Source organism: Ruditapes philippinarum, unplaced genomic scaffold (genome assembly GCF_026571515.1).
Source record: "Ruditapes philippinarum isolate M1 unplaced genomic scaffold, ASM2657151v2 ctg4814_1_1_1_1, whole genome shotgun sequence".
NCBI classification, from domain to species: domain Eukaryota; kingdom Metazoa; phylum Mollusca; class Bivalvia; order Venerida; family Veneridae; genus Ruditapes; species Ruditapes philippinarum.
This window is the reverse complement of record NW_026857643.1, coordinates 1-18,290: the sequence shown is the minus strand read 5'-3', so window position 1 is coordinate 18,290 and position 18,290 is coordinate 1. Positions and strand designations below refer to the sequence as shown.

The window sequence follows — 18,290 nt, the reverse complement described above, 5'->3', positions numbered from 1 at the left end:
AATCTAACGCATTTGTCAAAAACACTGGCGTTAGGATAACAAGTGTTTATTGTTTCACTGTATCAGCAGTTAAGTGTGGAGTTAAATGGGCAACGCTACTCGGAATATAAGCAGTGGAGTAAATGTGGACCCAGACTTTTATTTTGCTTCAGTTGTTTCTGGAATAGTGATGATGTTAATGTTTGTTTGCTCGTCTGTGTTAAGTCCAATAGTTTTATGGGCTCTGTGGAAAACAGAACGTTTTAAATCGCCTATATATAGGATGATAGGATTAATATTGTTTAATGAAGTTTTAGTACGAATTTTTGGATCACCTCTTCTTATTACTTCAATGTTGTCTGTGCGATGGCTTTACTTTGATGTTGGTTGTGTATTTTACGCTTTCTTAATGACTTGGTTAGGCGTAACCACAACATCTTTATTTACATGTGAGTATATTTGATGTGTTAATAAAATAATGTTATAGTGACAACCAAAACTTATTGCTGATTTTAAATGGTATTGGTTGATCTTCAACTATGTTAAAACGATATAATTTTCATTTGGCTAAAAATCCTTCACCGATAAAATTGCTGTCAATAGTTTCAATCACATAATCAAATTTTTATCGTAAATCAAAATATATACAAAATTTGATACCACCAATTATAAGCACGATTTAACAAAGTATTAAATAGAAAAAAATCAAACAAACACGGCTCCTGCTATAAGTCGATGATAATTTTATCATTTACTTCATTAAGGTGCCCAATCAACATTTTTAGAATTGCCTTTTAATAGATATATACTACATAATTATATATCTCTCTTTAAGCTGCCTGTAATTTTTAAAAAAAAAATATTGATTGGATTTTGAAAGAGAATAGATATTTGAAATTAATCACCATTTATAGAATAAAAAAAACTCTTTGATATTTTCATTGACAATTTATAAAACGAAAAGAACTGTCTGCGGTAAAATGTTAGCGTTTTAATATCGTCATAAATAATAATTTCTTTATCTGTCTCACGTATCAACTGAAATTTGATACAGAGAGTTTGTGATATAACTAATCAAAATCAGGAGTCTAATCAGAAATGTATTATATTTTTATAAAAAAATATATAAATCATATTCGTTGAAATATCAAAAACGAAAAAATAATCACTCATACTATTTCTGATATTTGACCCCAGTTTGCGTTAGCACTGAGATATTACAACACAATATGAATTATTAAATAGCAGCAGTCAGGTTGGAAGAGCAATTAATAAATCTTTGATTACATTTTGCTCATAAAAATATCAAAATCGATAATTATGTCTGATTATTTGTATAATGATAGTCATGGAATTTGTTTTCAATAAAACTATAGAAATTTATATCGTGACTAGATACATACATTAACTATTGCGTGAGGAAAAAGCTCTTTTTTGTATGAGACGATATTGCAAAAATAATCTTTGTTATGAGAAACAGTTCAATAAAGATTTTCAGATTGTACTTTTTCCGCTGTAATCCATTCCTGGACTAACCAGTACTTAGCAATGAGTGTAAAGTTTCTTGCTCAAGGAAACAACAGCTTGCCAAGCCGCCACACAAATTCATCTTGTTCATTGATATTCAATATTATTATTATCATTTTGCAACAACTGTTATTATATACTTTAAAATTGACATAAAATTAAAGTTTTGTACACGTAAATGTTTCAAGGACACAAGAAAGTAAAATTGCACTATTCATGCGATTTCGGTAAAGAAATAAAATTAAATTTTTAGATTTATAAATTTTATCATTTTCGAAACTATTAATCTTAACCCTCGCTTCTTGTGCATACTTGTATATTGTTTCGCTGATTAACAAAACATTTTAACAATGAATGTTATCCTTATTTGTATTGAATTACTTTTTATGAGTGTCTTTACCATGCGACCAACTACATGAATATATAATCCACTGAAGTCAATCTTGATTTAATTAGCTCGACTAGAAGATTTAACTTTTGTAAGAGAGATCATTTTAAACACATCAACAAATGAAATAAATAAAAAATGAATATATAAAATGCATGTTGCATGTTGACACGAATACACGCGATATTTGATGAATGTTCGACTTTCATATTGCGTCAGTGTCTTCTGGGATAGTTTTAATGACTGTGCATGTGTTTTCTCTTGTGTTGTCTTAAAGGTGAATGGAAGACAAAGCTAATGCAATCGGCTGTGTACCGAAGGATTGGCTTTATACTAATACTAAGTAAACAAACTGTTTTTCGTTTATTTTTTACCATATGAAGTGCACCTTATTACAAAGAAAACATTTGAAAAAATAAAAAAAATTCTTTTATGCTATTTTCTTTTGATATAAAAGTATGGTGAACACGATTTTATTTATTTATATTTATACAGGTGTCGCAATTGAACGGTATATTATAATGTGTCAACCGGACTTACGCCATCATTTAACAGTACATGCAGCCAATATAACCGGTGTTATATGCTACATTCATGGTTTAATCTGGGCTATTACACCTCTTCTAATGGTGAACGGATACGTGTACGAACCATCAAGACTCTCGTGTACACCTGATTGGTCACATGACAATATTGGATACATCATGGGACTTCTTTTTGTGTGCTTTATCATGCCAGTGTTGACATCAATGTACTGTTACATAACCATTTACAAAGTGGTAGGTTTATGTTTTATTCTAAAAACATCACAACTTAAGGATGCTACATATAATTCTACACAAAATTCACTTGGTCAAACTGAAATATAACTTGACGATAATCTGCACTTTACAATCTTAATATTCCTTTCATTCTCCCGCACCAATTTTTATTATGCCCCACCCATAATACTATCGTTTTTTTGTTTTTTTTTGGTTTTAGATAGATTGAATATTATTTGTAGTTTTTCTTCTCAGTCTGAGTTTATTTGTTAATGTTTAGTCATTAAATCAATGTCTTCTTAATTATTTGTCATAAAAGTAGTAAATATGTTAACAGAGTTGAAATAGCAAAACGTTAATACAGTAGTTCTGTACTTTAATCATTTTAGATTCGAAGACATACAATAAGAACAGGTTTCGGCTCAACTATTGACAACAATGTTGCTTTCAACACAGCTATTACACTAGGTAAGAAGGTTGATTATTGTGTCACGTAATTTATATTTGATTTTTCTGTATGAGATGCGGTATATGCACTTTAACTTATCAAATTCGTTTTTATTTTGTTCAACAGTTAAATGGCTTCTTTAGTTTCTAATCGTAACATAAAGTTCTACAAAGTTACTAAATTATATTAATTGAATTTTGTCTAGTGTGTCAATTTTGTTGAAAATATGTATCATTTTGATGTTAGAATTCAACCATTAAATATGATTTGAATCTTCTTGCGATAGACAACATTTAAGGATGGAATATTTGAGCCGCGCCGTGACAAAACAAACATAATGCGTTTGCGACCAGCATGGATCCAGACCAGCCTGCGCATCCGCGCAGTCTGATCAGGATCCATACTGTTCGCTTACAAACACTATAACAAGTAGAGAAACTGATAGCGAACAGCATGGATCATGAAGAGACTGTGCGGATGCGCAGGCTGGTCTAGATCCATCCAGGTCGCAAACCCATTATGTTGGTTTTGTCATGACGCGGCTCAAATATGATTTGAATCTTCCTGCGATAGACAAACCTAAGGATAGAATATTTCATTATTTGAAATAGAAAACTTTTCTATTGCTTTACGTTATACAAATACATACCGACTAATAAAAACAACGTCAAGTAACACAAACATCATGGGTTGATTATATTCCTGTCAAAAATACAAGAATAAAATATATTTATGCTGCGCTTCCTCATGAACATTACACAATGTTTAAACTATTTTCTGACAAACCAAGAAACGATTACAAAATGCCGGTTGTAAACTGCTAAAGCTGTTGTTTTTTGCTTGAAATTTCAGGTACTTTCCTTCTCTCATGGACACCGTATGTTTGTATTGCTCTACATAAAACTCTAGGAATGGAAGAACAAATAAACCTATCAAAAGAAATAACGCTTATTCCCTTAGTTACGGCTAAAACGGCAGGACTGTGCCATCCGCTTGTCTTTGGTTTAAACAACAGTGATATTCGTAATGTCATTAGATCTGAGCTCAAACATTTTTGTTGTCAAACATTCTGTATCAAGAGACTGTCAAGACGTACATCTTCAGGTCGACTGAAATCTACAGCACAATATGATAGATCCAATGAAAGGCTAAATCATCAAGAAAATGAGGTCACTCATAAAAACAATACATATCAACAAGTTAACAAAGACTCATACGAGGTCATACATTCGTCTCGGACCTCGACTGAAGTATAAATGCGTTTACATTAGCTTCATGATGGCAAATAGATATTGTTATATCGTACAAAAAAATATTTGTAGTCTTGCATATATTGTCAACAGAAACTTATTGGTCTCAAAAGATAGAGAACTTATTTTTTATAATTATATTTCAGTAATTATATCACAGCGAATATCCCCGTGTTGCTATTGACAACCCATAGAAAGTGATATTAACCTGGACCCTATTTGATAGCGCTTTTAACCGTCTTTTATAAGATACCAATCGTTAATGACTTTGGACACCTTTATGTAGCACAGGCTTGAAATGTTTGTTAAATGGCACATGCTTTTAATCTTCAATGTAATTGTCCAGCACAACGAATGTGATAACTTGGTTTTAGTTACAAACGGCTGTAATTAATGATTGCCGCTATATGAATTCAATTATGGATGTTTCTAAATTCAAAAGTTCCCCATTTTCCTGTTTAAATGTTGAATTTTGCCTAAACCATTGCTGGGATGGGGGGGGGGGGGGGGCATGAACAATAATTTGCACTTTCATTGTCGTTCATGAACAAACTCTATCAATTGCAATATTGACGTTTTGGGCGTTCTAAAGGTATTCCGTTTTTATTTGTTTGGGTCGTCAGACCAAACAAATAATGGAAGCGAAATTTCAGAGCCTAATGCTGTTAATTGCAAATGCCTAAAGTAGTCCACTTTTTTGAAGCGGTTACTTCCCTTTATATGAACACTAACGCCGAAAAAATTCAGGGGAGATCAATGCGTAAAGATTGTCAAATGACAGGCGCATTAATTTTCAAGCAAAGTAGTTCGCGAATGGTCGAATATTTCTAATATTGCTTCATTCTTTATAGATATACATGCTTACAGTAAGCTCCATGGTTATTAACATCTGTGTTTAGCGTTTAAATAATAAGAGTTACAAACCCTAATTTAGAATAATATGGTTTTCTTCAAGGCGTTGATTTATATCTTCACCGTGGCCGAGGGGTTTCCACCCTCGCTAATGAATTGAGAGGTCTCGACTTAAATCCCAGTTGAGGCAACTCATTCTTTTTAAAATCAAATAAACATTGAATTGACTATTAGTGTTGCAATTAGTCTTATAGCCAATTTAATACCGTTAAAACACTGGAAAGCATTGGTGGCACTATACAAAAACAAATTGGTTTATAATCTCACAACCTTCACCTTTCTGACATTCTCAAACCCAAACAAACTCAGCGCCTTCTATGCTTTGATTTCTATATTTCAGTATCATGCAAATATTTATCAATAAAATTGAGAGTTATTTGATACTAAATATCATACATACACATTCAGTATTTGATTTTTTTTATTCGATCCTAATTGTTTTAGATGATTTTATTTATTTGTTTCCCAGTGTTCCATTTTTAGAGTACTGATCTTTCATTGTGTCAAAGTTGTTTACAGAGGATATGTATTTTTAGACACATTTACACAATATATTGATGGAATTATCTGAAACATTCCTTATCAAACCTCGGTAAACCCCCTTTTATTTTATCCTCATTCTTTATTAATGTTCTGATTACCAGGTTTCAATCGATTATTTAAAGATTTTTTTCCTTGTTCTTATTTACTAGAGATTTATTATTTAGGCTATACATTACACAATCATGTTTAACACTTGCTGTCATTTGTGAATACCAAGGAAATTTGTTTATTAGTAAAATTTTGATGAAATTATATCTTTAAGTAATCGGAAAATTTATAGAAACGCTATTGTCCTATATTAAAAAAAAACAGTTTTTCATTCATTTTTATTTTCTTGAATTTCGAATTAGTATAATTCAAAGTTATTTAAAAGGTCCAGGAAGCTTCCAAATGCCAATAAAACACAACTGTAATTATAATGTCAGGGGCGTACTGCCATACCCCAAATCCCGCAGGGGTAAATTTTCGTCAAGGAAAACAAAAAATTTTATGTTAAAAATGATATCAAAAACCAAAGCAAACCGGGTTTAGGCAAAAAAAAAATATTTAAATGAAAAAAAAATTTAAAATTTAAATTTTTAAATATAATAAAATATAAATAATATATAAAATATAATTATTTTAATAGATAATTATTTTAATAAATATTATATAAAAAGAAAAGCTAATTTAAATTTTGGCCGGGAGTTTCGGCCTTGGGGCCCTTCTTCAGCACTTTTTATTTCCCCATACAAAAAATAAAACCCAAAAAAGGGAAGTGACGAAACGTCAACAAAACACGCCCCCCGGGGCGTTGGTTCCCGCCCTGCCGTTTTTATTCTTTTTTTATTCACTCCAACTTTCCCTATAGGTTTTTAAAATTTTTTTCCACAAATTTTTCAAATTTTTTTTTTCGTGGGGGTTCATTCCGTAAGTTTTTCCCCTTTTTAAAAACTTTTACTGTTTGGTCGTTTTTAAAAAAAATGCCCCGCTAAGGGGACCTTTGTTTTTTGGTTTCTTTACCCGGAAAATTAAAAAGGGTGTTTTTGGTAAGACGTACCCCCTGTTTCTCCAACATAAATTTTAACTTTTCGCAACGCTTACAAAAACTGCTTTACCAACTTTCGAAATTTTGCAGGGAAACCTTTTCAAAACCTTTATACGGGGCCCCTTTCACACCAATGAAGGTCTCTTCAATAACAAACCCGGAAAAAACGACATTTTTTGGGATCGGGCAAGGAGAAAGGATTGGGCTGTTAAAAAAAATAGTTTTTTTTGTTTTTCCTTATAAACGAAAAATGTTTTGTGGGTTATTACCCCTTCTAAATGCTGCAATTGGGGTTTTCGGAATTTTTCCTTCTTTCTACTGAGGTGTTAATTAAAGTAGGTTTTTTCGTACTATTTGCCCACCCCCGGGAGCGCCGGGAAAACCCGTCCCAAGGGATTTTTTAAAGGTTTTCTTTATCTCATTATAATGAAATGGGTTTACTTCTTTTTTTACTATCACTTTTTTTAAATTTTTTTTCAATATTTGATCTTAGCCTCGTTTCTGAAACCTGATTTTAAATTTATTTTTCTTTTGTTTGTAAGTTGATTCATTATACAAAAATTCGCTTACCCACGGGGGGAAAAGCCATAGGTATGTTTTTTTGTCGTTTCGGAGAGCCAAATTTTTAGAAAGTACAGGTTTTATTTTTGGGGGTTTAGGTAAGGTCTGTTATTAAACCCTTTTTAATCTTCGTCATTACCCGAAAACCCCCAATTTTTTCAGTAAAATTTTTAATTCTAATTTTATTTTTTGGATAAGGGTTTTCCCCAACTCAGGGATTTTTTTTAACCCGATTTGAAAACCGGAGCCCCAAAAAGGCCCCCAAACGTATCAAACATCCGGGAAATATACCAACAAATTTTATTTTTACGTCATCAGCTGTGTTTCCCCATGACCCAAAGATATGTAGTTTGCTAATTCATCCCTACGTAGCCAATGCTTTTCCTGTAAAGCAGCAGAAGGAAAAACGTTTGGCTCACGTTTGGGGGAAAAATTCCCATCAAACATTTTTGGAAAAATGGAAAACAGCTGAAACGATAACAGAAAAACTTCCGCTTGATTTTTCGGTATTTATGACTTTTGGGGTTTTGGGAATCACGGTATCGACCCTTTAAAAAACATCCATGAGCTTGGGAAAAAAACTTCATCCAAGAAAAAAATTAAAATTTTAAGAAATTCCTTCCCTGAAAAATTTATTTTTTCCCCCGAGAAATGAAAGGATTCAGAATGGCATTTTAATAACAAACCAAAACCTAAACCCCCCAGATAAACCCTTTTTGCATAAAAATTCGCTCACCCGGGAATCGAAAAAAAAAATAATCCCTATGGACTTCCCCTTTCGTCTAAGCGAATATGTATTTTAAGAATAAACTTACAAAAAACATAGAAAAATTTAAAACCAGTTACAAAACAGGCAAGAAGATCGACATAGAAACAAAATTTAAAAAAAGGGTAATAGAAAAAAAAGAATGACCTAAAATTAAATTAAAAGATAAAAAAAACCCTGAAAAAAACCCCCTTGGGTACTGACTTTTTCCAGAGCGCCCCCGATGTGGGAAAAATAGAAACGAAAACCCCTCCCTGAATTACACACCTCAATAAATAAAGGGAAAAATTAAAAAAATTCCCCCAAATTTGCAGCTTTTAGAAGAAAAAAACCAAAGAAAACCGTAAAAAGAAACACAATAAAACTTTTTTTTAAAACACCGAACCCCTGTGTTTCCTTGCGGGATCCAAAAGGGGTGCGTTTTGTCGACGTTATTGAAGCAGACACTTTCTTTGGGGTTAAACCCGGGGCCCTCGTAAAAGGGTTTAAAAATCAGATCACGTGCAAATCTACAAATGTTGTGTAGCGGGTTTATTGAAAGCGTTGCGAACTTTTATTTTTAAAGTTGGAAAAACGGGGGAATACGTTGCCCAAGAACCTTTTAATTTATCCAAAATACGAACCAAAACAACGATCCGGGTTGGGCGGGCTTTTTTAACAACGCCCAACGGGAAAATTTTTTTCAATGGGGCGGAAAAACAAATAGGGGAAGAACAATCCCAGAAAAACAATAAAAAATTTTGGGGAAAAAAAAAATTAAAACTAAGCCCGTAGGGATAAAAACAAAAGAAAAACCCGGCGGCAACGGCAACCAACCCCAAGGGGGCTCGTTGTTGAGGGTTAGTCACTTCCATTGTTTTTTTGATATATTTATTAAAATAAACTCTGCTGAAAAAGGGCCCAAGGCCGAAAGCAGGGAAAATTTAAAAGCTTTTTGTTTAAAAACGGGAATTTTAGGTTTTTAACTTATATAAAAATTATATATTATTATATAATGTAAGAAAAAAAAAATTTTTTGTTAAAATTAAATCATTTAATATTTTTTCACCCCCTTATTTTTTAAATTTTAAACACAGCTAACCCCCTGATTGGTTTACCCCCTGTGAAGCAAAGAAAAGGGGGGCCACCCGAAAAAATTGTTTTAAAGTAACCCCGGGAAAACACCGAATTTTTTAACCGGGGGAATTTTCAAAAGGGCAAAAACCTATTATCGCGATATTTTAAAAATGAAAAACCCAATTGATCATGAAGAATTTGCTCTTTTTACCCCTATGGAACCCGGGACAATTTCCCTTTTTCCCCTTTTCAAAAGTGGGTCGCCCTGCAAAGGGTTTTAAATTTAAATAAAATATTTTTTAAAAAATAAAAGAAAGTTTTCAATTTTTTTTACAGTAAAGTTCAATCTAAACCAAATATTGAAACTCAAGCAACGATACAGTTTAAAATTTGGGGGAAATTTTTTAATATCTGTGTCTATAAAATTTATTTTTAAATTTTTTAAAATGCCTAAAATAAATAATATTTTGACGAAAACAAAATATTTAATTATTAAAGAAAATTAATTTTTGGGAAAATATATGAAAAATTTTAGTAAAAAAATGACTTTAAACATAATGGATGAGCTGGAGCGTACTTATTATTTAGATCAAATTTATGGATTTGCCTGGAAGATTTTTTAAATTTAAAATTTTAGTTTTCAAACCCGAGGGTCTAAAAATTCGCTAAAAACAGATCTAAATTTGGGGGGCTAAAATTAAAATTTTAAAAAAATAAACTTTTTCCCAATAATATGGATTTTTATTTTGTACTTTTAAAGGGATGACAATCTTACTTACTTTGTAATATAAACAATTTCATATTTTTTAAAACTTTTAAATCGTAAAAAAATTTGACGGCCCAAATTTCTTTTTGGTTTAAACCATGCCCTCCCATTTTATCCCGGTATATAAAGCTGAACAGATTTCTTTAAAAAAATTTAAAAGTAAAAAAATCAGGCAAGATTTAAGTGTTATTAAATTTTTAACTTTTTTTACAGTTACATCTGGGGGAAAGTTTCGACGAGAAAAAAGGATCCGGGTTTAAGCAGTATAATTTGGTTGCGATATTCTTCCCCCAAGGAGGTTGTTTTTGCGAAACAATGCTCTTTTTTGCAGGGTGGGAAAAAAACAGGGGAAATACCCTTTTTTACAGCTCCTCTACTAAAATACATTAATCCCTCCCAAAATTTTCTCAACAAACACGAAAAATTTTTCAGTCATTTGAATAAGCATTTTGGCGGGGGTTAAAATTTCCGCGTTTTTTTAAAGGGGGGGAATTTAAGTTTATTAATTTCCCAATTTTTCCCCCAGCTACAACCAACTTGGGGAAAGAAAAACCGAACAAAATTTTTGGCTTTTGGGAAAAACCAAAAATTTTGGTTTCTTTTGGCCGGGAAAAAATTTTTATTCCCAAAATAAAGGGCCAAAACAAAAAAGTGGAAAAATTTTTTTTAAAGTTTTTTAAAAAAAAGACTTTTAAAGAAAAAAAGGCAATCTATTTTGGGAAAGAAACACTTGAAAATGTGGCGACCCTCCCACCTTTAAAATGCTAAGTTTCAAAAGGAAAAAAATTTCTATGAAAGGAGAAAAGGGATTTTTCGTTTTAAGTAGCTGCATGCAAAAAGCGGGATTTTTGGGTTCATTGCTAGGGAAGAAACCCGGATGCATCAACAAGGAGCAGAGGGCTTTGGTGCGGGGGATTTTGGACGAAAACCCTTGGGTTCGTGGGGAAATTTTTTAGGTTTCTCAGAGATTTCCCCAGCACAAACCGGGCCCGGGGCCCCTCAAACTGTCCAAACAGGTTTAAACAATTAGGTAAAAAAGAAAAACATAAAAAATTAAAAGTTATATTTTTAAAAAAATTTAGAGAAAAAAAAACTTTTTTTTTAATTCTTAAATATTTCCCCCAAAAATTAAAATACTTTTCCCCTTTTCCTGGGCATTAAAATTAACCCGGACCCAAATAAACAAAAATTAAAAATAAAGGAAAGGTGCCCCGCTTTTAAAATTCTTTCATCCCCACCCCACCTTTTTCCCCAAAACCTTTTTTCAAAACCCCCTTTTAAAAGGCCCAAAATTTTATTGCCGGGTCAATAATGAATAAAAAATTATAAAAAAATTAAAAAGAAATTGGGTTTCACACTCGTTTTTGTTTACAAAAAAAATTTAGGGAAAAAGCATATAAAACAAGGGTTTGAAAAAATAAAAACAAGTTTTAAAGAGTTGGCGTAATCAACATCTCCCAAACCAAGCCTTTTAAAGTGTTTTCCCTAATTTTAAAAAGGTTTTTTGTTTGTCCCAATTTTGCCATGTTTACCCCCTTTGCTTTTTGGAAAAATTGTTTTGGGATAAGGAAAGCAATTTGGGAAACATTTGGGTATTTAAACGGCAAAACTGACACCCTTATTTTAATCCAAAATTTAAATTTAAATAAATTTTTTATTTTGAAGATTAATGCAAAAAATTGCAAAACCCCAGAGAGGGGGTTTAAAAATAACATTAGTCTAAAAAACAAAACCAATAACACAACAAAAAAAAACGAAAATTTTAAAAAAATAAGAAAAAACATTTTTCCAAATATTTTGAAAAAAAATAAAAAAAAGAAAAAAAAACCCAAAATAAAATTTTCCCCGACTCGAACTCCCAACACCTATGGTTTTATAAAATTAAAAAACCAAATTTGGGCCCCATATAAGTTTTAAATAAAATTTTAAATTTTAACAAAATCTTTATCCACAAACCCCAAAAAAATTTCCTAAAAAGTTAAATATAGGTCTTTGACAGTTTAAAAAAAAATAAAAAAATATTATACATAACCGGGGGTAAGAGTACAAAAAATTTTTTTTTCATTTTAAAATTTTCCCAGCAGAATAAAAGAAAAATTAAATGTTGAATGAAAGAAAAAACATTTTTTATTCGGGTTAAATTTTTTCTTCTTAAAAAAAAAACCACATTATCTTTAAATTTAAAAATTTTAATGGGGTTAAAATTTTTGTATGAAAATTTTTTTCCATCTGTTTTTTGGGGAAAATCTTTTAAGGAGGGTGGTTTAAAAATTTTCGATCCTCCACCCTTTTTTATTCCTTTTAAGGTGTCTAAATAATATTTTAAATTTTTAAAGGCAATGTACCTTTAAAAATATAAGGGGAAAAGTAGGGCCAAAGGGGGTTAAAGGGGGCCCTGCCTGCACCCAGGGTCATGGGTTCGGGGCCAAAAATTGGGGTTTAAACCCCAATTTACTTTTTTGTGGAAACCAGTCGGGTTGGTTTCCCGGGAACCCGTACTCGAAAGTGAAAATATAAGGTTGAAAGGGAATTTTTGTGGGAAATCAAGTAAAAAAATATGTTTTTTAAAAAAACCCCAAAATGGCAAAAAAGTTACTTTTACTGGCAATACCGAAAATTCATTTTGCAATGTAGCATTTTTTTCAGGTACGACTTAAAACATAAAGGGGGCAAGGTTAATGGGCCCTAAACCCTGTCGGGGAAAATAAAAAATTTGTACGGGCCCGTTTCAAGGAACCGTCCCAGATGCCGAATACTCGCATTGTGGCCCCCCGGGTTTAATCTTCCCAATAGTGCATTCTTGAAAGGGTTTGGTTTTCGTTCCCCCAACATGAGGATAGCGACAATTGCCTTTGCATTCAGTTTTTTCGCAAACGTTTGGGCCCAAAGTAAAAAAGCAGACTTGGGGGGAAACCTAAAATTTCTTGACAATGCGGAGGGGCCTTTAAAACCAAATGGGAAACCCAGGGGCCAGGAAAACCAAAAGAAATTAAAAAAGGGGGGGCCTTGTTCTTTAGCAATTTTTTAAATTGTTTTTTTCATTTAAGCCTCCCTAAATAAAATTAAAATGATTTTCTTTAAAAACTAATTACCCGTACAATTCTTATTGTATACCGTAAAGGTATATTTTTAATAAAAATATCCGGGTGACAAAAAACGCAACATAAAAAATGCATGTGGGTATTTAACCGTTTGGTGTTGAAAAAAAAATGATAATTTTTTTTAATTTTAGTTTTCCTTTTTTTTAAATGCTTTTCTTTACATTTTAAAATTTGATTTTTGGGGTAAAATTACTTGTATCATTTTTTGGCCATGGAAGTTTTTAAACAGAATTGCAACCTACAGACAAGGCAAATAGTAAAGCAACGGGTTTCCTGCCCGTCATAACAGTTTTTTGGATTAATTATCACACGGTGGCAGGGGGCAGCACGTTCTGGGGGCGCTAGACTTTGCCCCTTACACGCAAAAAAAGACGCGTTTCTCGTGGGGGCCCCCTCCCCAAAAAACCCAAAAAAAAAAGGTTTTTTCTTTAAAAAACATTGCGGGTAATAAATGAAATACGACTGTAACCATGCGCCCATTTCTTTTTTTTAAAAGGTTGAGATAAATAAAAATATTTTTAAAAATTTTAAAGGGAAAGCAAACCAAAAAAAAATTTTTAAATAAAAAGGGGAAGGCCTGGAATATTTCCCTAAAATTAAAAAAGTTTTATTTTGAAAGTAAAAATTGGCCTTTAAAATTAAGTGTACTTTTTTTGGCCGGTTTAAAAAAAATTTTTCGTATTAACCTCACTTTTAGAAAAAAGGGGGGTTTCCAAAATAAAATACATAAATTCAATTAGAAATTTGACCCGGCCTAAATGATGCAAGTATTAAAATCCCTTTTTTGGAAAAAAGCTGAGAAACGGGCTTTAGGGGGTTAACCGTCCAACCAGTAATGGCCGCCAAACCCGTTGGCCCCCAGCAACAACCGTGCAATCCCAAAATTCAATAACATTTCTGATTCGGGGGGGTAAACATGTATCCCTTTTCTTTGGGACCACTTTTAACAAAAATTAATGACAGGACTCAAGGGATGGGTTTCAGGCCAAGGGTTTTTTTCCCTTCCGGGAAATTAATACAACATATGTTTTTTTATGAATTATGAAATAAAATTTCAAAAATTTTTAAATAAGTTTTTAGGACCCATTTTTCCGAAAACGGGAAAATTTTGACATAGTTTTTTTTTCAAAGAAATTGATTAAAAAATTTAAAGCAAAAAAGTTTTTTAAAAAATAATTTTTTAATATAACCCTATGGAGTTTTAAACGGTTATTTTATCAATTTTAAATTTTTATTTATAAAATGGTAAAAAAGTAGGGGCTACAGATAAAAGGATCTAAATTACAAGCTTTGCAAGCCCCTTTCTCTAAAAGGATGAAAGGGAGTTTTTGAGAAAATGTAAAATGGGGTTTGGGTGGTGTGATATCGGATTGCAAAACAGCCGCCCTAACCCCGATCACTTTGGGCGGCAACGCTTTTTTAGCGTCAGAGGATTTTATCCAATTTTTTCGCAAAGTTTGATTCTGTTTGCAGTTTTTTCCCTGTATCAAAAACTAGGCGGGAACAAATCATTTTCAAACGATGCCCCGGGCAAAAAATTTTTTGCAAAAGCACAGGGGGCCAAAACCCGGATGAGGCGGGTTTAATCCTTTTTTACAAAAGAGCGGGATTAACATTGAAAAAAATATTTAAAACATTTTTGTTTAAATAAAAACCACTCGTCTTGCTTACTTTTTAAGGTGTAAAACAAAAAATTAGGCAAAACAGCAACTATTAATTGTTTTGCCTTTAGGAAAATGGTAACTTTTTCCTGTGATTAATGAAAACCAGTTCATTTTCTTTATGAATTTAATGGATAAAAGATGATCAACTCACGTTGACTGTATTTCATTTGTCAAATCTTGAAAAGTGACGATTTTGTGTAGATGATTAAATACATTTCTTGAAATATTTTGACTTAATTTTTCATTTTATCGACACTAATTTAATATAAAAATTCGAAATCTAAGCATCTCTGAATGGCAAAATTCGTCCGGTTTTCGGGGGCTTCGCCCCCTGGTCCCCCATCAGGGCTCTGCCCTGAACCCGCAAGGGGCCCTTCGCGGCCCCCTTGACCCCCAGCGTATCGTGCGTACCTTTCATTTCCGTCCAGCTACGCCCCTGAATTATGATTTTACTATTTTTATATGGCAGTTAAAATACTTATTTCCGTTATCACTTATTAATTCGTACGCAGCGTTTTATTACTTTAGAGGTGGTGATAAGCATATTAAACGTTATTAAGCCATCATTACAACCTCATAAAACACAAGTTTGCACTTTCCAAAAAAAATAAATAAATAAAATAAAAAAATAAATAAATTGCTTTCTATGGAGTGCCAGTTTGATGAATCCATAATATGTGCAAATGTCAATGATATCAGCGCAGAGAGATGAAGTCAGTTTCTGAGCAACTTTTAAAAAATCATCAAAAACCTACCCATATTTTCATGTACAACATAATGAATTATTGATTAACGCTATATTTGCATACCGGAAATGACGTCGCGTTAAAATGTAAGCTATACCTTTTTCACGATTGAGACTTCATTTCGCTGGTTATGAATGGATAAAAATTCTTATGGATATCAATTGAACTTAGAAAAAGATGAAATTCAATACTGTCCGCATTTATATCTATAAGATTATTTCTTAATTAGCATGATATATAATATGTACGGAAATCACCAATAAAAACTTTATCTATGTCTAGAGAGTACATTTACAAAAAGAACAGCGACATATATACATGTAGCTCTTTTTTGTTTTTATTTCCCTGAAATACTCAGTAAAAGACCTATGTTTTTTGAACGTTTGGTGCCATAGTATTGTCCTTCTTAAATGATTTGCAACATGAAATAATAACAACAACAACAACACTTTTTTCAAGAAGCGCTCGTGCTTTTAATTTTGTTGTGATTGATTGGATCATCCTTTTCCAAAGTTTTGTTCTTTACAAAAGCAGGTGTCAAGTGCTGTGTGGCAAATGTAAATAGTTGTCCGTACTTCGTGACAGTGTCATTACATTTTTCTGATCCTTCGGAATCATTGATTCCAGCATTTTATGTCAAAAATTCATTATCAATCAAGCCGGTGCTATGGGGGTGGTGTGGGGGATGATTTATTATCATTTTTTTCATTATCCCTCATGTACAGACTCAAACCACCGACTCTGCAATTTTCATGTCAATTTGTTTTGATTAATTAATGCTTCCGAGGGATCACCCTTTTCTAGTTACGTTAACATCCTTACATTTACAGTAAATTTATTTTGTATTAAGGTTTTACGTAGAATATCATTAGAAAGAAAAGTTCGTCTCAGATGTCTCATAAAATGTTCTTGCTACTGTAGACTGTAATCAGCTGATAATCATAAAAGGGGGGCATGAGAATGGACAAGGATGATTTCAAGTTATCATCTAATAAAGCCTGCGGGTTCATTTGACGGAATATTCATAGTTAAAGTGTTATTATTTGTTTTAAAGATTTTTATAGGTTATATGGCCCTATATAAACGGTCGTTTGGAAATTGTGGCGTGGGTTATATTGCAAACAACCGTTTATATACGGTCATATAACCTCTCAGGAATAATTATAACGAATTTATATTACAGTAAACTTTCTTTTTTTAAATTAGAGAAAAATGTGAGATTTTTTTTTCATATATCGACAGCATACGTGTATATAAAACTATATAAACGTCACGATTATCCAAAGAAAAGCAAGCTGTGTTACATTCGAGCAGTATTATAAAAGGCCTTGTATCATAATACAATAATAATAATAAAGAAAACTTCTCCCTCGGTACTTGTACGACGTTGAGAAGACACAGTGCATCGGCAGATGATTGAAAAACCAATGCTACGTGAAAGACCGCAAGTTCGCATATTTTCTACAGCTCGGAGTTACGTTTAAGGCGCCATGTCCTAGCTTGCATGAAGTAAACTGTCGGTGTCCTGACTAAAGCCAAGGGGAGTGATCCTTGAAAGTATTGGCGAGGATTGGGTACTAGGGTGTGTGAGCCCGTAGTACGAATGACGACTTATCAGGTAGGCCCTTTGTTTGGCACCAACAGCCCTTTTAAGGGCTACCTCTCGGGATACTGTACATTTAGGTTCTCATTAGCCGCCGTATAGTAACCTATTTTTGGCTCAAAATTATTTGTCTTAAACTTCTTGAAAATTGCATGGAGATAAATTATCACAACTTTGTGCTTCAAAATTAACTCGGCAAGGCTGGTGACATGTCCGGGGTCCGTACTCGACAGCGAAAGCTGCTTTTTGTGCCATACCGGGCGGATGGGTCCTAATTAAACATAGATACATACATATTAAAGGAAACGTTTTACACAGCGAGATGTATCCGTAGTAAAACTGATGACTTTAAGCGACCTCAGTGTCACTTGATACATATTTATCAATGAAATTTCTTGCAAAGATATTTTCTTCTTCTTATTTGCAGCTAAAAAGACTATTAAAGTCATTATGATAAAAGTCTTTTCTTTTGTAGAAGAGCAGATTTCTCGTTAAAGTGTTTCGTTCCTTAGAATTATTAGAATCTGAAAGATTTTATGGGTGCTTCTCATATAACAATATATTTTTAGTTCGCTTCAGAAACCTGTTCTGGCAGCTCATATAAATTATTTTCTAGTCTTATTATTATTATTTATAGCTGAAACTAAACAGAAGGTATCAGTTGTGAAATATGGACTTGCCTTCATCATAAACCAAAGTTTTATAACCAAACATAGAGAAAATGATATTAGCATGTGATGGAAGCAAAAAGATAAACCGGTTAAGGCTCACTAAGGCGTTAGTTCAACTTATATGTAAAACCTTCCATAAGCAAAACATATCAGTGATCAAACTGCCTTAAAGTATAGACCATACTCGGTGTTTTGCAAACATACTTTTATTTTAACTTAATGGATAATAATAAATGTACAAAAAAATGTTATAGATAGTAGCTGATTTGGAGCGCTTTTGTGCGTCGTGTTGGCGCCAGCGACAACAGAACAAAGCGCCAAACGGCGCGTTGTCGGACTTTCGTCGTGTTGTCCTGTCGCTAACGATGTACGCCAAACGGCGCGTTGTCGTGCGGCGTGTTGTCGCGATGTCACATTGTCGGTCGGTCCAATTAGAAGGATTTGCTAATAAGCCAAGCGATAGGGCGACATCGCAACAACGTGCCGCACGACAACGCGCCGTTTGGCGTGCTTTGCTAGAG

At 32.8% G+C, this 18,290-nt stretch overlaps 1 protein-coding gene across 1 annotated transcript; it reads left to right on the top strand.

Moving 5' to 3' along the window:
* On the top strand, positions 1 to 4,429 carry LOC132750487 (visual pigment-like receptor peropsin). Its single transcript, XM_060740482.1, has 4 exons — positions 1 to 428; positions 2,390 to 2,673; positions 3,045 to 3,123; positions 3,956 to 4,429. Exons 1-4 carry the CDS (start codon positions 86 to 88, stop codon positions 4,357 to 4,359), a joined length of 1,110 nt encoding a protein of 369 aa, XP_060596465.1. The 5' UTR covers positions 1 to 85; the 3' UTR covers positions 4,360 to 4,429.
* Positions 4,430 to 18,290: the final 13,861 nt, after the last annotated feature.